Genomic DNA, 23014 nt, shown 5'->3' with positions numbered 1-23014 from the left:
GAAAATATATATTAATGAAAATAAGGATAGCCAAAGAAAAATGTTATGCCAAACTTGACATTCATGATTACCAACAGTTGTCAAATAAAAGTTCCTGTATAGAGTTAGTTGTAAAGAGACATTACCATTGGCAAAAACAGGTCGTTGGGAGTCTCGTACATTGCCAATAATTGGTAAAACACGTAAAAGCACATCCTTTAACCGTCGAGTGAACTGCAAAGCTTCAAATGGACAAACAGAAATAGAACTATTTCAATTGTCACATCCATCACATAGAAGACAAGTTAAAAAAACCAGGCAAATGTTTAACTTTTAACCTTCTGCAGAAGCAAAATCAGCAAGTATTTGAACCATGGCTGGTAAAGCTGAATTAGGCCCAGATAGGTGAAGAAATACTTCCTCCATCATCTACCAAGCAAAAGGCCCAGAGAATCAACAAAAACATGACTGTTACATTGAAAAGAGCGGAAAGAGCAGGCAACAAAACACTAATACCAATCAACCACAGAGTGTGAATGGAAGATGGTGCTTATTCAAGGAGAACATGGCTAAACACAAAATTCTATTTTTGATTTTGGCTTTAGGTTTTCCACAGTTTACCCAAAGATGCCAGAACTGTAATAGCTTTATGTTAATTTGTAACGTGAAAATCCACTTCTATAAGTAGAAAGCAAAGCTAAAATCCTAACGAGTGACATAATCTCTAAAACGAATGGTCAGCTCAAAAGAGGTAAACAACTACATGCAGCAGAAAGATCAGAAAATGGGGGGGAACCAACCAATCAAGGTGCTTTTCTGTTAGATTATAAAACCGAGCATGTCAACAGCAGTTGTGGTATACAAAGGAAAAAACTAATAGATCTAGTCCAAAAACTAGCAAACAACAAGATAGACAAAGAATAGTATTAAATTTGAGTCAATGTTATATTCCAACATCATTTGACTTCTTAGATCTAGCAGGTAACCCGAGGCTGCAATCCTACATCTCATATAAGCAATCGGCCCACATTTAAAAAGTCACACACGATAAAATTTGACATGATAAATGTTAAAATGTAAAGTTCTACTTAGCTCCTTCCGATAAACACTGCCATCAAATAGAAGTCAACTATATAGAGGGAAAAAGACCTGTTTCAAAGAAAAGCTCATGTTCAGTGGGAAAACCTACCAAGTCAGGAACATGTGATCCAATTGAAACAAGAAGACTAGAAGCCGCTCTTTGCCAATCAGCATTGAAATCCTGGACAACACACAAGACATCAATTGGTTGAACCACGTGTCCCAAAAACATTTGTAGATAAAGATTTATGTCATTCTATTTATGAACTGTCATAAGTGCATTCCAACTATTATGTCATTAAAACAACTATCAAGAATCCAGTTACAGTAAGGTACTGCAGTAGACAGAATCCAGTTACAGATGTCTAAAATTGAGCAACAAGTAAGTAATCCCATATCTAAACTGTACCCAGAATGCACTAACCTAGAAAGTCATTTTATTAGAACATGTAATGGACCACAATCAAACTCTCTACAATAAAATCACCAATGTAACCCAACATTCAGACAGACTATCACTGTGTACATTGTTCCAACATCCAAATGTGCCATGTAGATACCGTCATTTGACATCATGTCTCAAGCTTCTAGAACAAAATTAGATTGAAATGAAAAACAGAGAAAAGACCAAAGCTTTGTTATTTCACAAATAATGCCTATTATCTGATCCACCATCCAATGAGTTATAACAAGTCAACTACAAAATTGACCTAGCTTCCTAGCACAATCAAATTATCTGTTTCCATCACCAGTGTCTAAGGGCTTGTTGCACCACTCAAAGCGCTTAAATTTAATGAGGCGAAGAATCAGCGGAGCTTATTAGTCAAGCAAAGACCGGTTCAAATCTAATCTATCTCAGAACACAAAATAGTATTAACCAACTCATTTTAACTCGGGAAAAAAAAAAAAAAAGCCCAAAAGGGCTCCTTTCCTGTCCAATTGAGTTACCCATACCTTTGAAGTGACAATTTCTGCAGTTGCAATCTTCGCGAGCTTTGTCATGTAGGTGGGCTCCACATTTTTCTGGTCCATTGCTCGTACAGCGCAAGCCATCACGCTAAACACCCCGGCCAAATTGCCGAACCTCTGCGCAACACATAGCACCCCAATCAAATCATGATCCTACCAACTCTCTCCGATTAATACAAATACATAACAACGTAACGCACCCTACGGCCTCCTCGGGAAATCGCAGAGCAACAATCCAGAACCAGTAGCGGGTTCCTGCACAATTCGACTCGTCAATTCAATTGGACAAACAATAAAATGCAAGATTAGGGCAACAAACGGGCGAGAATAATTACAAGGGAGCGATCTCCTTAAGGGCATTCAAAGAGGCCTCGCGGACGACGGGGGACTCGTCGGCGAGCGAGGAGACGAGCACCTGCACAGCTTCTGGGGACAGAAGAGAGAGGAAGTGAGAGGAGGAGGAGATGAATATGATGACGGGGCGATTGGGGGGGAAGAGAATTTTACCATTGACGGGGACGGAGCCGGAGGAAGAGGACGCCATGGATGATCCCACGAGAGAGATCGCGAGAGAGAAGAAGAGACAGGGGGAGAGAGAGAGGGAGCGGGGAGGGGCGGTGAGAGGGCAGCGGACAAAAATTTTACGGGGATCGGCCCCAAGCAAGCTTGTTTAGGGCCACTCCCGGATGGGCGCCGTGTGGCACGCGAGCCACGCGGGGACCATCGTCCCCGTTGCTCTCCACACAGGGAAGCAGTCTGATTTTTTTTGGTACACCCGGTGCATTATTTTTCGTTTTAAAATTTTATTTTTTATTTTCAAAATTTTACAATATATATTATGATATTTTAGAATTTTATTTAAAAAAATTTAGGGATTTGAGATGTAGAATTTAATATTTTTTACATATATTTTTAAATATCATAAATATATATATTTATACTAAATTAAAATTTAAAATTAAAAAATTGTGCACCGAATGCACCAAAAAAATAGTCTGGGACAGTGGCCCGCGTGGCCCGCGTGCCACGGGTCGCCCATCCATATATTTTGTCCATAAAATTTTTGCTCAGGGTGGGGAAGGGGCGGTGACAGCGCGCCTGGTAGGCATGACAGGAATGTAAAAGCGGGCCGAGTGGTACGTGGGCCGGCCAACACGACACGACTCGGACTGGACTACAGCACTGCGCAAATATTGTAGCATCCGTGTCGAGCCAGCTCGGCCCGAACCTTTGGGTTGTGCTGGGCCTCACTCTTGGGGCTCAACAGCCCGGCAGGGCACGGCAAATCCCGAAACGAGCTTCGGCCGTGCCGGCCTGAGAAGAGGCGAACAGCCAGGCACGATACGGCCCGCTTGGGCCATACCAGCCGAGCTAGCATGGTCCGGACCCCAAGGTCCAAGGCAATGGGGTCTGACCTCGTCGGGAGGAGGCCTTGCCCCAAAGAAGGACAATTTTATGATTTGTCGAAATTATGAAAAAATAATGATAACTGCTATTATTTTTCAAGTGATCCGACTATAATTATTGAATGCATGTATCGAATTTTGACTAAATTTATAAAGTGCGAAATAAAATCATACTATATATGATTAAAATGAGTTTAGAGAAATTTAGAGTGAATTCAAATCAAAATAAAATAAATTCGAATGCAAACAGGTTTCGAACTCTCGAATCAGTGCTTCCAGGCCACTCTTTGGACGTCCTGAACATGAATCAGTTTTCGAGGGTCCTTTTTTTCGTGGGTCCTTTTTGGAGCCCGAATCATTCAGATTCTCATCCAGGGAATTGAGAAATAGGAAAGACCCACTGAGCCCAAACCCAAATGTAAGCTTAACTCTAACCCAGGCTTGGCTCTAAAAGCCAAACTATAGGGCTTGGATTTAGTCCAAGTCTAGACTCACAGCCAATCTACATTTCAACTTCAACTATGTGAGCCCGTACTAAGCCCAGACCCAAGTTTGAATATGAGGCTCAACCCAACCTATGTCAAACTTAAACTAAAAGCCAAACTGTATGAAACCAACCCAAACCATGTCAAGCCTAAACTTGAAACCAAACCAGGGCTTAAGTTCAGCCTAACCCCAAATCTAAACTCTGATTATATTCCGTACGGTCCCAAGTTCAGCCCACAACCCAAATATAAATCCAACCTAAACATGAATTTATTCCGGACTGACCGAAGCTGAGCCAAGCTCCAAATTCCAAATCCAATTAACCCAAACTTGAGCTTGAATCACATAAGCTTAACCTAACCCAAACTTGATGGGCCTTATATGAAACCGAAACCATTTTAACCAAATCAAAGGCCAAACCTAACGCAAGCCTAAGCACACATTGTATAAACCTATGCCCAAACTCAAACTGTATCATCCAAAACTATATTAATCAAAATCTAACCCAGACAAGAACTCCAAATGATGATAACTAAAACCAAATCCAATCCTGAACTTAAACCAATCCATCAACCTCAAACCAAATCCATAATGCTGGATAACCAAAACCCAATTAAAAAGCCTAATCTCAAACTCCATACTATATGCTATCTCTAGCCCAAATCATATCAATCAAAATCAAAATTCCAATCTAACCCAGTTCAAACCATATAGAACGTGACCCAAATCCAAATCAAACATTTTTCCTAAGTCATGATCATGGGGCTATATCAATCCAACCTCTTCTCTGCACTGATCTTTAGAACAAATCATTTTGACCCTAAGTCAAACTGCAATTATATTCAAACTCGATCAATTCTAATACATATTAACGAAATATTAACAAAGGAGCTAACGAAAAAAAAAATGAAAGCACATGATACTAATTTAATACACTTTAAAATATAGAGTACAAAAGTGAGAAAGTGTGAAAACACATGAGTGATATTTGAAGTTTATATTTTTTATTAATTATAAATTATATATGAACATATGTATTATACACTTGGTGTATAATTTTTTTTATACTGTATAAAATTTTAATTTTATTATATTAATTATTAAAAAATAGAATTGATATAGTATAGGCACAAACAAAAAAGAAATTGAAAAAAAGAAAAGAAAAGAAAAGAAAAGCTTGTAGGGTGTGTGTGAGAGAGAGAGAAAAGTTGGGCCCCGGAGTGAGCAGGCGGCTGCCATGCGCACTTTTGGGTTTCCAATTCATGTGGGGATATAGATATAGATACTTAGATTTGGCCAAACTTTTTACCTTAAGGGTGCGTTTGGTTCGAGTTATCCTGGCAGGATTACAGGCAATCCTGGCAGGATAACTATGTTTGGTTAATCCGCTATGTAATCTAATCGTTAATGTAGGATTACAAATCGAGCAGAATTACATCGAAAATATTAACGGGAGGGGGGTCGTGTATCTTACATTACTGAAACCCGTTAATACTACATATTATGTAAAATGACAATTTTACCCTCCAACAATCCCAAATCTAATTAACGGTATTATTTTCATCTCTCTCTCGCCTTCCCCCGGCCCTCTCTCTCGCATGCCGCTTTCTCTCGCTTTCTCTCTCTCTCTCTCTCTCTCTCGCACGAACACCTATCATCTTCTATTGCGTCGTCCTCCCAAGTAATCATCACGATCTCCTTCCATCCATTCGTCATTTCCACAAAAAATAATATTCAAATGACCAAGGGCAATTTTGGAAAAAACTATACTTTTATGTCAGGATTACTAAATTTTATAAACTGAACCAAACATATTAATCCTATAAACACTGTAATCTAGTATTACATTACTGTATTAAACCAAACGCTCTAATGCAGCATTAGTAGTAATCTCACGCCGAAATCCAAGATACCTGGATATGTCGAGATACTTTGTAATATTACATAACTCGAACCAAACGGGCCCTAATATATATAGCGAAGATAAAATCAAATTAAAAGAGTTTAGATTTTGCCATGTCAAGAACCTAGTCAAATAAAACTAATTAAACTCTAATACATATGATTAGAGTTTAATTTAAATCAAATTCAGCTAATTATAACAAATATACTTAGAATTTAACCATTTTTCACTTTAGGGTGAGATCAAATCGAATATGATTGGACTCCAATACATATAATTAGAGTTCACTTAAACTAAATTATACTCTAATATACATAATTAGAAATCTATCAAATTCAGGTAATCCTAATACATATTTAGAATTTAACCATCTTTCACCATAGGGTGAATTAAAATATGGTTGGACTCTTACCTAATTAATTAAAATCCAACAAAGTCCTAATATATATACTTTGAATTTGGTTAAATTCTTCACCCTAGGGTGGATACATTGAGCTCTAAAATATATACTTAGAGCTCAATCAAATCTAAATTGATTAATACTATATAACATATATACGTAGAGTAAATCAATCTCAACATTTTAGAATGTGTAACTAAGATGCAATCAAAATCAAATTCAATTTAGCCTCAATGTCTATAAACTGAGCAATCTAAATCCAATCTACCGACCATGTTGTTAAACAAAGCTACCGAATTCAATTTGATTGCCATGTTGTTGAACATAGCACTTTCCTTTTATATTTATGTTCTGTCTATATGCACTGGAGATATGCTCTTAGTTAAGCTATGTGATTATATAACAACCTACGTAATAAAATTCATCATCTATTTTGATTCCAGTCATTCACGGTCGAAGACATTTCCAAGTTAGCATACAAGACGGTCAGATTAATAATATTCCCATTTCTATGCGCAAGCTCCTAATCCTACAGCATTCATCACCAAACGAATGTGACTAGGAAAACGATTCAGAATAAATTACCGACCGTTTGTAGCTTCATTCATTTCCTATTTGAATTTTATTCAATTATTTAAAATTTGGGTCAATATGTCGGTTCAATCAGCCCGATAATCACCCTGTTTATAAAATAGTACTGTTCAACCCTTTCAACCGAATAGATTTAAGAAAAATCATTTGAATTGTACAAACCGACGGTTCAACTATCAAACCGGTGAACCGCTCTAGTTTTATTCAAACGGTCACTATTATTTTGGAACAATTTCACCGTTAAGCCTCTCAAATATGTAAATATCATATACATTCTTACAAAATAAAAAAATATCATATATACCCTTTCAAATACAGAAAATTACCACAATTATTCTTTTTTTTTCTAACAGACCTTTACTTCACCATGGTTAAAGTTTAGTTAAATAAGAGTTAAATTATAAAATGACTAATTTACCCTTAAAAAGTTGTAGTGTTATTTTGACAGCAAACAATTATGGGGTAATTTCATGAGTACCATTCTATATTTTAAAAATAACATTTTTTGCACTAATTATTAGTGGGTAAAAATATATGAAAAACCCACACCAATAGGTCATTTTGAAATAGACCCTCTAACTTTAAATTTTTAACATTAAGCCCTTGTTTGGTTGGGGGTTAAGGGGTGGAATAACCCCTTAACCCCCATTTTATCCCCAAACACTCTAAAAAATAGGTGGGGTTAGCTAACCCATCTAACCCTACCTCAAATAATTTATTCCGGGTTAGCTAACCCCACCTAACCCCACCAAACTCCAACCAAACACTATTTTCTATTCATAATAACCCACTATCTTTCATATCACACCTATCCAAACCAATCATTATCCTTTTTATCAATCATTATCTTCTTATCCCACCTACTCCAACCAAACACTATTTTTCATTATTCTAGACTAACTCCAACCCCAACCAAACACAAAAAAACTTTAACCCTACTTTAACCCCGAACTTAACTCTATTCCTAGAATAGCTACTTTTTCCTTAACCCCGAACCAAACGGAGGCTAAGAGCCCTTGAACTTTTAGTGCTTTTTCTATTTGGGCTTTACTTAGTTAAATTTCTTCAATGAGATCCCTCGTGTATGAATTTGATAAAATTATTAATTTTAAGCACTAATATCAAGAATTTTGATATCAAAATAATTTTAGTGTGACATATGTGAGTTATTTAAATAAATCAAAAACATTAAATCTTGAAATAATTAATGTTGAATGCTACTATGGACAATTGCACTACAACTATGTATAATTCAAAAGGGAAAAATGATAATGCAATTTAATTATTACACCTAATAGACTATAGATCTTTCATGGTAATATTTTAAAGAGAATGTTAAGTTGTTATGTAATTCAAACATTAAGATTTGATCATATAATTAATCTTAAATTATTACACTTAGTTAAATTAGTGCTAGGGGTAAAATGGTATTTACAGAATATTTGAGGATTTTTTGACGGAATATTAACCTTAAAATGGTATTTGTTTGGTTTTTAGAAGGGTGTTAATGATATTTTCAAATTTGGAGGGGCATTCATATAATTATTGTCTCCTAGAGGGGTATTGATGAAATTATTCTTTCTTTTTTTTTTTTTTTCTGTGAAGTCATATTAGAAACGAACATTTAAAGTCGACTTAGGCTTAGTTTGGTATTAAGGTCTATGTAACGCACTAACGCTATTAAATAAAATGGAGTTGTGGAAAAAGCATATAGGGATATGCTTCTGCGTTCTTCGGTGGGACCGCAGAAAATATATCGTAACCGCTTCATCGCGATATACGGAACGCAATATTACGTACGGAAACAAACAGGGTATTTTTCAACGTATTTTCTCACCGCACGTAACGCAATCTCCCTGCAATCCCAAACGAAGCCTTAGATAATTTTATTTTAATTACCACAAATTAACTTGTAAAAAGTAACAGTTAAAACTTTATATCTACTTAATTTGGTTTCGAAATTAGTATTTTATTATTAAGTATAAAATTTAAATTTAAAAATATATTTTTTTATATAATAAAATTAAATATTTATGATATTATACAGACGTCAATGATTCTACTAGTAATTGATCCACTGAGTGAACCAGTAACCAATGGCCAATTAACCTTTATGAGTCACTATTTGACTCGATTTTCAATACATTAGTATTATCGAAGTATTAGCTTACTTCAACTTTAAACTTTTCTTTTGGCTAAATTACAGAAAATTTTTCTGTCAATATTGGCATTTTTACTTTCTCTCATATTATTCAAAACTTTACACTTTGTCCCTTTATAAAATAAAAAATATTTATTTTGATCCTGTCATTAGTATTCTGTTAGAATTTTTTATACCAAAAAATACTCCTGAAACTCTCATCCTTCTTCACCAACCTCGGCCGCGCCGCCTCGCCCTCCGACACTTGCCCTCGCCCATCTCTCTGTCCATACTCCTCCCTCCCCCCTCCCCTACCCCCGCCCTGTCGCCGCCTCACCATCACCCTCACTCACCTCTCCATCCACGCCCATCCCGAAGAAAATGAGAGTAATTTAGTCATTTTGTTACATTATAATCTTGTATATTTTTTATTTTAAGGGGGTAAATGTATATTTTTGAATGACAAGAAAAAATTTAAAAACTAGTATTTAATTGAAAATTTTTTATTGGTGGTTAGCCATTCTTTTGGGTTGAGAAACTTGTCTGCTTTTTCAATGTTCATAATAAAATATTCTATGTAAAATTGAATTTTATCAAAATGCCACCATTTTATAATCAAACGGATTTAATTTTTTTACAATTTAACTTTTCAACCTTCCAATTCAAGGCGTGTCAATGGAGTAGATTAGGATGGATTTTTTTAACTCGTATCTTCGAATTCGAAAATTCGATGATTTTAGTCTTCATATTACTGACAACAACTAATCGACCAACCAGAACTCAAAACACCTTTTTTTTTTTAATCATGTTTCAAAATTTATCATTATTATAAATCATTTTGTTTTAACAATTTCAATTTGTGTACAGTTATATATAAATCGTTTTTCGTGTGTATCGAATCAGATAAAATTATATGTGAATCTAAATTGTGTTTTTATTTAATATTGGAGTTCCTCATCCGATTAACTGAGAGTAATCATTTGATCAATTCAAATTGGGTTAAAAAAAAATAGGTATCCGTACCTGTTGATGTCCTACTCATTAAGACTATCTGTCGATATGGGTGACTCGCGTGGTTATATTGTATATTTGTCGATTGATCTCCGGGGGAAGGTAGGGGCGCGCCGTGCACCTACAGCGTTTGTCAGGCGAGGTCGGAGAGGACGAGGATCATCCCATTCCACCTCCCCTCACCGTATTCTCGGTTACGAAACAAAACAAACTTCATCTTCGCAATGCAGATTTCTAGCAGTCTTGTCCAAGTACGAGATGATACAGTAATAACTTAAGAGTGAGAGATGGCGTTTTGGTGACTAGGTTTAGAACAGAAGAGGGCATATGAAAATGCGGAGCAGTATTAGGAGCAGTTGCTTTACTTTGCATTGATTATTGATTGAATCAATGATTTTAATAAACATCAAACTAAAATATACTTTGATCAAAATATATGACTTATTTTTTTAGCATAATTTTTTTATTAGTATAAATCATTCAACCTTTTTTTAACTTATTTTTTTATTTAAGATATATTTATAATCTATTAGCATTTATCATAATATTTATTTTTAGCCTACTTTTTATTTTAGCGTTTTTAAATTAAATTGTAGCTAATAATATATCAAAGTATACACTAAAAATTATCATTGTGCTCTGTCGTGGCTATGTTTTGTTATTATTTTATTTTCTTTTGAGAAAAATTACTATTTTATTTTAAATAATTGAATTTTGAATTTAAGTTTATTTTTAATTTTAATTTTAAAATTAAGCAAACAAAATTTAATATTTTAATTTAAATAAAATATAAAATTTAAATTTAATTTTAATTTGAATATTAACTATAAATATAATTTAAATTCAAATCTAAATTTTGGAGTTCATAAATTTATTGTAATTTGAAATTGAATTTGAATTTAAAATTTTGTAAACTGAAACTTGAATTTAAATTAATTAAATAGAATTAAATTGAAATTTAAATTAAAATTAAATTTTGAAGCATAAATTTTTAAAATTTAAATCTAATTGATTATAACTTAACCTTACGTTGTTAGATAAAGTATTGTTGATAATTTTTTTCCTTTAGGGGTTTATGGATATTATTATTTTAGCGTATTTGTGCTTCTTATTTAGGGATTAAGAGTAGGTCCATCTCTTCATGCGGTCACGAGATGGAGCGGAACTAGTTGGACCGGCCTTTTTTCTCCTGCAGGCATGCGCACGCCGCGAGGTCCATCTGGACCTTCCTGGTGGACCGCGCTTTTTTCTCTGCGAGGCTGGCAGTCGCGAGGTCCATCTGGACCTTCTTCATGCGGTTCACGAGGTGGAGCGACTCGTGTACCGCGCTTTTTCCAGTATTTTTTTCTATACTAATGGCTTTTGAACCGTAAATTTTTTTTTCAGAGAGTACCTAATTATCGAGGCAGCGAGGAGGAAGGAGCCATATTCTCCTTCGTCATACGAGTCGGCGAGTGCGGAACGAGGAGGAGGAACACATGATTCCTACCTCGTCTCCTTCCTCATCTTTCTCGTGTCGTGGCCGTGGTTATCATTTTATAGGTTCATCTGGGTCTCGGGGAAGGAGGAGGTGCGCCCGGACCACAGCTATGTCCGGGAGTCGGCGGAGTTCGGACGGAGCATCCGATTCCGTTTCCTCCCGCGTAATTTCGTGTTCAAACATCCTCATCTTCACAGTTGCAGCATTCCTCAGCTGTCTTGTCCAAGTCGATTGAATCAGTACAATGTAGACGTCGAGATGGAGACCATTTTGGTGTAGGTTATGACAAAAGAAGCGCATATTTAAATGCTGAGCAGTATTAGGCAGTAGCTTTACATTGCCATGTTATTACTGAGGGTTAATCAATAAGTTTTTGTAAAACACTACAAATAAAAGTTACATTGATAAAATAATAACTATTTTTTTAGCATAATTTTATTATTAGCATAAATCATTCCAACTTTCTTTTTTAACTGTAATTTTTTTAGTTAAGATATTTATAAAATTTTGCATTTTATCCTATCTATTTATGTTTTAGCACATTTTTTTTTAGTTTTTATAATTGCTAATAAATATATCAACAGTATTCATAATAACAATTTCATTGTAGCTCTTGTCGTGGCTTGATTTGCTGTTTATTTATTTATATTTTTTTCAGAAAAATTCTAAATTTTATTTAACAATTTAAAATTTGATTTGAAGTTTTATTTTATTTTTAATTTTAAATTTAAGCACAAACTTAAATTTATATTTTATGTAAAATAAAAATATAAAATTTATAAATTTAAATTTTAAATTTGAATTTAACTATAAATTATTTTTCAAATTTTTTTAACAAAAAAAATTCCCAAAAGAAAATCTAAATTTGAAGTTCATAAAATTTATTTTAAATTTGAAACTTGAAACTTAAAATTTAAAAATTTAAACTTGAAACTTGAAATTTAAAAATTAAAAATTAAAAATTAAAAATTAAAAATTAAAAATTAAGAGTTAAAATTAAAAATTAAAAATTAAAAATTAAAAATTAAATATTAAATATTGAAACATAAAATTTAAAAATTTAAAATCTAAATTAGAATTTATACTTAACCTTAACGTCTGTTAGAATAAAGGATATTTGTGATAATTTTTTTACACTTGTAGGAGTATATATAGGATATTATTAATTTTGTTAGGGTATTTGTGACATTTACTAAGAGGATTAGAGAGAGAGGTCTATCTCCTCACGCGGTCCACGAGGTGGAGCAGAACTCGTGGACCACACCTTTTTTCTCCTGCGAGGCGTGCGCAACGCCGCGAGGTCCATCATGGACCTTCCTCACGCTGTTCACGAGGTGGAGCGGACCTCGTGGACCGCGCCTTTCTTTCCCGCATATTTTTTCTTATACTGAATCCCATTTTTGAATCGAGATTTTTTTTTTCAGAGAGTCACCTCAATCATCCGAGTTGGTCGAAGCGGACGAGGAGGAAGGAACACATGATTTCTCCCCTCCCGTCTCCTCCTCATCTTTCTCCGTAGTCGTGGCCGTGGTTACTCATTTTATAGGTCGATCTGGATCTCCGGAGAGAAGGAGGGGTGCCGCCCGGGCACCACAGCTCTGTCCCAGCGGAGGTCGGCCGAGTACGACGGATCATCCCCATTCCCACCTTCCCCTCCGCCGTCATCTTCGTTCGAAACATCCTCATCTTCACAGTTGCAGCATTCCTCAAGCAAGTCTTGTCCAAGTACGATGAGATCAGTACCAATGTACGAAGCTCCGAGATGGAGACCATTTTGGTGTAGGTTATGAACAAAAAGAAGGGCCATATGAAAATGCTGAGCAGTATTAGACGCAGTAGCTCTTACATTGCCACTGATTATGATGATTGAATCAATAAAAGTTTTTAGTAAAACACTACAAACATAAAAAATACATTGATCAAAATATAATAACTTATTTATTTTAAGCATAAAATTTTTATTATTAGCATAAAATCATTCCAACCTTTTTTTTTTAACTGTAATTTTTTATTTAAGATATATTATAAAATCTATTAGCATTTTATCCATAGCTATTTTATTTTTAGAATAAAATTTTTATTTTAATTTTTTAAATAAATTGAGCTAATAAAATATATCAACAGTTATTCATCACATAAATAAATTATCAACTATGCGGGCATTAAAAAAAATTAAAAACAACAAGTTCTTGTAAGAGAAATGATTTTGCACCGACTAATTTATTATGATAGAATATATTTACATTCTTAATCTAGTAGAGCAAAATGGTAAATAGAATACTACTATACAAATATCAAGTCGATTTAAGAAAAACATATTTGATTTCATGGAGACCATAACGCCAGCAAAAATAGAATTAGATAATCCTTTCTTACTAAAATCTGAATCCAACAAAATTAAAAACTAAATTTAAATTTTGAATTTAAATTTCAATTTCAAATTTTATTTTTTGCATTCAAATTTTAAATTATAGTTTTAATTTGGAATTTAATTATAATTTTAAATTTAAAAGTTTCAAATTTAAAATTTAACTATAAATTATGATCGTGATGAAAATATCTCTGTCTGAAGAAAGTGTGCAGGAGGAAGCACCTATTACTAATCTGCAGTCTCATGAGGACAAGCAACAGTAGAAAAAAATATTAGACATGACCGGCTTGACCAGACTTTGTTTACTTGGTCATAAGGCCACGAACATTCCAACTGAAAATATTCATCAGCAAAAATAGGCGACGACACACAGAAACAATATAAAAGGAAAGATCAGGGCCTAAGCCTCGACAAATAGAATTTCTGGAACTCCTCAACTTCATCGTTCGAGATGTAAATGTAATGAAAGATGAAGAAGGTATTGTTGGAGCTGGAGTCAACCCTAAAGAAGATCGTCCAGTTCGATGTCGCCTCCACCATCTCCTCTCTCTACGTTGTTCATGTTGTCCACATCAAGAATGTCAATGCGGACTTTACTTGTTTCCCCAACACCTCTGCCCTGGTCGTCCACAATCTCCACTCTGGTGTAGTCCTCAGCAGGTCACTTAATAGGTCTCTCCTCGTCTTCCCACCACTCCTACTCCTCCGAGAAAACTTCGCGCGCAAATCGCACAATTAAAAAAAGGCAAAACGTGATCCGACAAAAAACAGAACGAGATGCCACAATGAAGGCACTGGTGAGAGTTTCAGCATTATAAGGTACATCTAAAATATAAACTTATAGATCACCAAACCCTAGAGAGAGATCGTTTAATAAACGAACTAAACACGAGCTAGATTTTCCAACTCGTTTAATAAGCGAGCCGAACACGAGCTAGGGTCAGCTCGCCCGTGGTCGGTTCGAGAACAGTTCGATTACATTTATTTTACATTAATATAATATATGTATATATTGTGTAGATCGACTATGCTACCGGAGGCATAAAGTCGTTGATGTTTTCGATTTTTTAGCTCTTTGATCAAAAATTCTATGGTTGGGGTGATAGCAGTCCCCTTAGGGTTGAGTGGTCTCTATTGGTTAATAATATTAATGCAATGGTTAGAAATGATCAATGAGGTTGATCTAAGGGCTAAAAAATCACACAATTAAAAAATCCGCAAAAGCATGGGATCATATGCCACTGGTTATGATGGGATCAATGAAAGTTTTTAGTAAAACTCTACAAACATAAAGCATACATGCATCAAATTATAGTGACTTATTTATTTTAAGCATAAAATTTTTATTGTTAGCATAAAATCATTCCAACCTTTGTTTTTTTAACTGTAATTCTTTTATTTAAGATGTATTAAAATCTATTAGAATTTTATCCATACCTTATTTATTGTTTGTAAAAAATTTTTACTTTAATTTTTTAAATAAATTGAGTTACTAAAATATATCAATAATTATTCATCACATAAACAAATTATCAACTATCCGGGCATTAAAAAAAAATAAAAGTAACAAATTCATATAAGAGAAATGATTCCGTACCGACTAATTTATTATGATAGAATATATTTACATTCTTAATCTAGTAGAGCAAAATAGTAAATAGAATACTGCTATACAAATATCAAGTCGGTTTGAGAAAAACATAATTGATTTCATGGAGACCATAACGTCAGCAAAAACAGAATTAGATAATACTTTCTTACTAAAATCTGAATCCAGCAAAATCAAAAACTAAATTTAAATTTTGAATTTAAATTTCAATTTCAAATTTTAGTTTTTGCATTCAAATTTTAAATTGTAGTTTTAATTTGGGATTCAATTATAAATATAAATTTAAAACTTTCAAATTTGAAATTTAACTGTGAATTATGATCGTGATGAGAAGATCTCTGTCTGAAGAAAGTGTGCAGGAAGAAGCACTTGTTACTCCTCTACAGTCTCATGAGGACATGCAACAAGTGAAAAAATATTAGACACGACCGGCTTGACCAGACATCGCTTACTTGGTTATAAGACCACGAACATTTCAACTGAAAATATTCATCAGCAAAAATAGGCGACGACACACAGAAACAATATAAAAGGAAAGATTATGGCCTAAGCCTCGACAGATAGGAACTTCTTGAACTCCTCAACTTCATCGTTTGAGATGTAAATATAATGAAAGATGAAGGAGGTACTGTTGGAGGTGGAGTCACCCCTAAAGACGATCATCCAGTTCGATGTCGCCTCCACCATCTCCTCCCTCTATGTTGTTCATGTTGTCCACATCAGGAATGTCGATGCGGACTTCGCTTGTTTCCCCAACACCTCTGCCCCGGTCATCCACAATCTCGACTCTGGTGTAGTCCTCAACAGGTCCCTCAATAGGTCCCTCCTCGCTCTCACAATAAAAAAATTGGCGAAATGTGATCCGACAAAAAACAGAATGAGACGCCACAATGAAGGCACCGGTGAAAATTTCAGCATTATAAGGTACATCTAAAATAGAAACTGATAGATCATCAAACCCTAGAGGGAGAGAGATCGTTTAATAAATGAACTAAACACGAGCTGGATTTTCCAGCTCGTTTAATAAGCGAGCCGAACACAAGGTAGGGTCAGCTCGCTCGTGGTCGGCTCGAGAACAGTTCGATTACATTTATTATAATTAGGGTATCAATACTAATAACTATAATTACTTTATATTTTTATTAATTAGGAAATAAAATTAATATATTATTATTAACTTTTATTATACCAATTAAATATAATTAATATAATTTACGCGTGAGAAAGCAAATATTTTGAGAAGGCAAAAAATTAATATCTTTTACTATATTATTAAAAATCACCTATAATGAAGGGGATTTTATTTCAAAATCACCTATAATTATGTTGAGATATTTGAGAAATTCACGAATATTATGTTGCGAAAGAATTGGGGGTGCGGATATTACACGTGAGAAGAAAAATATTTATCTCTATAATATACGTATGAGGGGTATATAGGCAATTATCCTTATAATATACGTATATATTGTGTAGAGCTACTATGCTATCGGAAGTATAAAGTAGTTAGTGCTTTCGATTTTTTAGCCCTTGGATCAAAGATTCTATGGTTAGGATGATAGTGGTCCCCTTAGGGTTGAGTGGTCCCTATTGGTTAATAATATTAATCCAATGGTTAGAAATGATCAATGGGGTTGATCTAAGAGCTAAAAAATCACACAATTAAAAAATCCGCAAAAGCACGGGATCATATGCCACTGGTTATGATGGAATCAATGAAAATTTTTAGTAAAACTCTACAAACATAGAGCATACATAGATCAAAATATAGTGACTTATTTATTTTAAGCATAAAATTTTTATTGTTAGCATAAAGCATACATAGTTCAATCTTTGTTTTTTTAACTGTAATTCTTTTATTTAAGATATATTATAAAATCTATTAGCATTTTATCTATACCTTATTTATTTTTAGCATAAAATTTTTATTTTAAGCTTTTTAAATAAATTGAGTTAATTAAATATATCAAAAGTTATTCATCACATAAACAAATTATGAACTATGCTGGCATTAAAAAAAAATAAAAACAACAAGTTTTTATAAGAGAAATGATTCTATACCGACTAATTTATTATGATGAAATACTTTTACATTCTTAATCTAAAGAGCAAAATGGTACATAGAATACTGCTATACAAATATCAAGTGACCAATCAGGCCCTAAAGGAAAAAGAAAAATAAAAGAAAAAAATACTCTGAACTTAAGTTTGTTAAGCTTGTTCACAAGTTTGTTTCACACTTTTAATTTTTGATAATTATACTCTCTAAATTTTATAAAATAGTTTAATAAATTTCTATTTTGGATTGTAGTTACTATTTATGTTGTTCATATATTTTGCATATAATCTTATAACTTTAAACTCAAAAATAAAATTACTTTCTCATTCTAATGTATAAAAAAAGGCAGAAAGAATCAGTGTATAAAGAAAGGCAGAAAAAATCAGTGTTGTTTTTACAATATTTCGTATGTGGTGTCTGATCAAAATATCAACGTAATTAGTAACTCTATTTGAGAAAGAGATTTTATGCTTATTTATAATATACTATTTTATTTAAGCCTTTTCATGTACTTGGATTATTCTTGATTATCTCTTTTGCATTTTAATTAGTTTTTTCCCAAAAATAAGGCAAAAATTGCAATATAATTTTTAGAAATTTTTTAAAATTTAAAAAATTTATTTTTCTTACAAAATAATTAATTATCCTTCAATTTATTTATAAAAGGTCGTCTCTTTTCGGTGGCTATCTTTAAATTTATAAAAGCTTCAATTTGTTAGGTTCATTCAAAATCGGAATCAGAATCAAAATTTTATTAAAATTTAAATTAAAAAATTATTTTATAAATCCATAATTAATATTTAAATTCAAACCCAATTTGAATTTAGCATTAAATTTATAATTCAAGTTTAAGTCCAAAGACAAATTTTAAATTTAGAACTCAATTTAAACATCAAACTTATATTGGAATTGAAACTTGAAGTTAGAAAAGTAAAATTTAAATATTGAATTAACAATACAAATTAAAATATAAAATTATAATTTAAAGTTAAATTGTCAAGCCCCGGGGTCCCTTTTCAGTTTAAAACAAAGCGGAAAAGCGTCTAAAATTTTTTTTGAAAACCTGACCCCAGGGTATGCCAGATCCGCCACAAATACAGAGAATCCACTATTCACACGGACAGAGTCTCCCCTGTATTTGCACGGCGTCGATCAAATACACAATACAACCAGGATACAACCACAACCAGATGAATATAAGGATAACTATACATTCATACAATCACCATTCACATCACAGTTTTACATTCAAGGTTTAAACAGAAATCCATAAAAATCTTTTGAAAGCTGTTCCCTACACAGAAACCTTTATTCTTTTAAAAACGCTACCACGAGGGGTAGAAAACCTTTTATTTTATAAAATCCAGAAATCCACTCTTTCAAATGTAAATAATTACTGAACCACATAAACCGACTAAACTATATATCAACAAAATACCAAGGATAATAACTAAATCGAAATAACCTGGGTCGGAAGCTCTATCGACCGCTAAACACGTATCTCACGTCTCGTCCCACTACTCATCACCCGCGATACCTGAAAAATGGTGGGGGAGGTGAGAACATGTAAACATGTCTCCCCTCCCAGTGGGTACCGCAAGCCGAAGAAGGCGAGGAGTACTCACCGGATCAGGAAGAGATAACAAACAGTATGGGTAAGTAAAATACAGTAGCAACGATAATGAACGAACGAGATATATATATATGAAAACACAACTACCGCTACTGTAATGTACAACTGCAAGCATACAAGGATATCAAAACTATAGTAGCAAGACAACTGTAAAGAAAGAACTAGAAGTATATATGCAACAACCGCTACTATAGCTATATGCGTCAACCGGACGAGAAGTCCAAAAGTACCCAATCTAAACCGCCGTGTCGGTCTAAGGACCTCAGGCAAAAGCCACTATCTGCTCACACCTGGCATGTAACCCTAGCACAAAGAGAACACCGCTGGGCTCACGGGTCGGATGTACGACCACTTTTCCGGAAAAGAACACCCTCCTGCGGGGGATCAACCCGCTGGTGTACGTGAAATGCACTCGAGCTGTGGCGATCAATGCGGATATGATCAATAGCCAACCGTCGGCAATCAACCGACAATCACCGCCCCTTGGGGCTAATCGACCGTGTAGGTCATCAAGTAACAACGTGAACCGACCAAGAGAGGTCAATATACGGAAAGTAACGAACGACCAAACAGGTCACCGATGCAAACAGGAGAACCAACCAACCAGGTCACAAGTATAGTATATACGAATGCCGTCTACTCTACCCCTATACAGGATACTACACATAGAACAACTAGGCAGAGTAAATAAAGATAGTATGTAGATACTGCTCGATGTCAACTAAAAGTACGAACGCAAGAACCGACCGATAAGTCACAGGAGTGTATTCGATATAGTCCAGAACTACCGTCAGCACCAGCCGACAATCCTACCCCTCAGGGTACACCGACCTCAAAGGTCATCGAACGACAGAAGTCAAGAAATAGACCAACCCACTACATAATGCAACAACCGACCAACCAGGTCACCGAAACAAAGTGCGAGAACCGACCAATCAGGTCACCGGTATCATATATGGATAAACTACTCTATTCCTACACATAATACTAAGCATAGAAACATATGAGTAGAGTATAATAGAAACAACGGGGATGCAAGCTCAATATACTATGCGATAGTAACAACAGAAGGGTAAGGGTAAGAAACCATCACCAAGCGTGCACCACTGTACCGACGTCGGATCGAAGTACCCACCTGTACGGATGTCGCGTCTGTCTCCTGACTGCAAAAGAAAGTCGACAGGACCTATAGAGGGTCCACCGGGTTAGTATCTAACCCACAACTAAGAAACACTACATCATAATCCCACTAACAACCCACGGAGATCAGTTTCCCAAAACCGACTACCGTAACTCGCCGGAAGTCCCGTAAATCGCAACGGGACTCCTCGGAACCACTGAAATGTCCCGGAACGCACCAACCCATGCTACAAGTCACCCGCTGCCACAAAACACTCCAATTTGGATGTTTTGGCAGCAAACATAAGATAACACCACGACACAATTATCGCCGGATAATTGTACGAATACGGGTTCCCGAAAGTGTCAAATTCGACACCGTAACCCACCGTCGCTCACCCGTCATCACCGAACCCACAAAGTGATGATGGTGACCAGCCAACAAGGCTTAGCGACCACCCACAGAACAACCAAACGACGTCGAAAGAAATCCGAACCGAAACCGCGTTCTTTCGGCGAATTTTGCCGAAAAACGCATCGAAATCGACTCTTCGATTTCTGCAAAAGCTAACAGAACATGGACAATCAGTCCAGAGGTCAAACACACTCACACACACTGTCCACAGTAGCCCCAAGGTGCACAATTGCACAAAAGCCCCTGAATTTACATAAAATCCCAATATTTCATGTAAATTGGGTGATAACATAGCCCGTACACGCAAACCGAGGACTTCTAAGTTCTGCTGAGACACATACTGATAGGTCTCGACGTACCGGAGGCCGTGCTCACGATCTGGAGCGCAACAGGTCACTGTGGGAAACACGGGAGCAACCCGAAGGTTCAGCGAACAGCGCGCAGTCGGGGAAGATTGCGCCAAACAGGGCTAACCGGACACTGTTGATTCAAAGTGAGGTGAGCACTGTGATCAGCACTGACCCACGATCACCGTGCTCACCTCCGGAGGCATCAGGACAGCCTCAGATCGCCGGATAAGCGTGCGCAAACCCAAAAACAGCAGCCAAACAGGCTTGACAGGGTCGACACTGCCGAAACAGCGGAACGGAGTCTCCCCGGCAAAATCCAAGGTGAGCACGATGATCAGAAATGAGTCACGATCATCGTGCTCCCTTCCGACTTCCGTATTGATCAGGGAGGCTCGGGAAGCTCAGAACACGAATCCGTCCTAAACTAAGCCCTATTTCGGGCTTGGCCGGAGCAAGGTTGCTCCGGCCGGCTTCCGGCAGCACGGCGGCATGCGCGGCGGCCAGGGACGGGTGCGGGGGAGGTGAGGAGTACCGTGCTCACCTCGGTTGGCGGCTGGAAGCGGCGGCGGCGACGGCCAATGATGCCCTAGGCATCCAAACCCGAAGAGGACACGGCTCGCTCCGGCCGACGAGGAGCTCCGGCGGCGCGGGCGACGACGGCGGACGAGTGCGGCCGACCAGGAGGGACCCGTGCTCACGTCGTTCGACGGCGGAAGGCGGCTGCGGCGGTGCTGGACCAAACCGAGCCCGCGCGGGGAGAGAGGAGCTTGGGTTCGGCTTCTCCGGCGACGGCGACCTCGGAACGGCTCAGGGCGGCGGCGGTGACCTCCCAGAGGTCGGCGGCGACGGTCAGAGGTGGTGGGGAGGCGCGCCGGCGGTGGGGTGCGGCTCGGCCCGCAAACCTTGCGCGGCCGCAGGGAGAGGGAGCGGCGGCCGGCGGCCACGAGAACGGCTGGGGGAGCTCCGGGCGACGGCGAGCGGTTGTCAGAGGCCGGCGGGAGGCGGCCCGGCCGAGCCTGGACAGCGGCGATGCGGGGGAGAGAGATCTGGCCACCCACGGCCAGATCTCGCTCGGCTGGCCGCAGACCGCAGGAGCGACGGCGGCGGCCACTCTGGCCGGTCGCGGAGGTGCCGGCGGGAGGCCGGAGGGAGGCGGCACGGCCGTCACCAGGTGGCGGCGGCGCGCAGGCCAGCAGCAGCTCGGTCCCGGCCCGAGCTCGGCCAGCAAGGCTGCAGGCTGCCAAGGCAGCAGCGGCTGCGCGCGGGGCCAGTGACGACGGCACGCCGGCAGTCGCCGGAGGTCGGGCATGGCCAGGGGAGGGGGCCCGAGGGTGAGAACATTCCTGGGTTGCCCACGTATAGGAATGGAGGAGGTTGGTGGGTTAATTGAGAGGGAATGATGGAGGGGGTGGCCGGGTTCGAGTTTTCCGGCGGCCGGGGCACCTGCCGGCGGCCGGGGTGCGCGCAAGGGTTGGGCAGGTGTGCAGAGGTGTCGGCTAGGGCGAAGTTGGGGATTGGTAACGGCTGGTCTAGGGTTTCCATGGTGAAAACCTAGCTACCCAATATATATTTTGCATAAAATGCGAACTAGTCCCCCAAAAGTCATTATTTGCAACCCAGCCCTTCACAGCGTGAGTGATTTGCGCTAACACACCTCTATGTTTGATCTCACGCGATTCGATACATAAAATGTCGCGCTTTTCGCGGATTTTCCGTTTTGCCACTTTCGACCTCTTAATAAACTTCATGCATTATCGGACAATCCGTTCATCGGATTTCCGAACGGATTGCACCATCGCGTTCAGCACGACGAGGGCATCAAAACTGCCATTTTGTTTCGTCAGATTTGACCTCCGATTCACGACGAAATCCGTCCGCTCTCCAATTTCAAAAACCACACACACATACCAATGTGTAATCCCGCTAAATCCTTTGATTCAAATTCAAATTTGAATCTCCTACCACTAGTAGGTATCTATAACATCCCTCACCTTACTCTTGGTCACATACACA

The 23014-nt window shown here is 37.2% G+C and overlaps 2 protein-coding genes across 4 annotated transcripts in view; both read right to left on the bottom strand.

The window, feature by feature from the left end:
• The window catches only part of LOC109714214 (protein SHOOT GRAVITROPISM 6), a 34036-nt gene extending 31364 nt beyond the window's left edge, over positions 1 to 2672 (bottom strand). For 2 of the 3 annotated variants that reach the window (XM_020238723.1, XM_020238724.1), the window contains exons 1-7: positions 2536 to 2671; positions 2364 to 2454; positions 2229 to 2283; positions 2014 to 2145; positions 1169 to 1240; positions 318 to 408; positions 126 to 221 (exon numbers count right to left, since the gene is read on the bottom strand). In XM_020238723.1, coding sequence (XP_020094312.1) covers positions 126 to 221; positions 318 to 408; positions 1169 to 1240; positions 2014 to 2145; positions 2229 to 2283; positions 2364 to 2454; positions 2536 to 2572 — 574 coding nt within the window. In that variant the 5' untranslated portion in view covers positions 2573 to 2671. Of the gene's footprint in view, positions 1 to 125; positions 222 to 317; positions 409 to 1168; positions 1241 to 2013; positions 2146 to 2228; positions 2284 to 2363; positions 2455 to 2535 lie in introns of all 3 variants that reach the window. The other variant, XR_002217263.1, reaches the window with a different exon arrangement.
• On the bottom strand, positions 20621 to 22543 carry LOC109714077 (translation initiation factor IF-2-like). Its single transcript, XM_020238491.1, has 3 exons — positions 22445 to 22543; positions 21543 to 22344; positions 20621 to 21047 (listed from the first exon to the last, which is right to left on the bottom strand). The coding sequence occupies exons 1-3, from the start codon at positions 22541 to 22543 to the stop codon at positions 20632 to 20634; spliced, it is 1317 nt and encodes a 438-aa protein (XP_020094080.1). The 3' UTR covers positions 20621 to 20631.

Source organism: Ananas comosus, linkage group 8 (genome assembly GCF_001540865.1).
Source record: "Ananas comosus cultivar F153 linkage group 8, ASM154086v1, whole genome shotgun sequence".
Taxonomy (NCBI): domain Eukaryota; kingdom Viridiplantae; phylum Streptophyta; class Magnoliopsida; order Poales; family Bromeliaceae; genus Ananas; species Ananas comosus.
Note: the sequence above shows the minus strand (reverse complement) of the source record. Positions and strands in the feature narration are given on the sequence as shown.

Coding starts and splice junctions, on each gene's coding strand:
- LOC109714077 (XM_020238491.1), bottom strand. CDS start 22,543: ATGGAAACCCTAGACCAGCCGTTACCAATCCCCAACTTCGCCCTAGCC. Junction 22,345..22,444: donor CGCACCCCGGCCGCCGGCAG/GTGCCCCGGCCG, acceptor TGGGCAACCCAG/GAATGTTCTCACCCTCGGGC. Junction 21,048..21,542: donor GCTTCCAGCCGCCAACCGAG/GTGAGCACGGTA, acceptor TGTTTCCCACAG/TGACCTGTTGCGCTCCAGAT.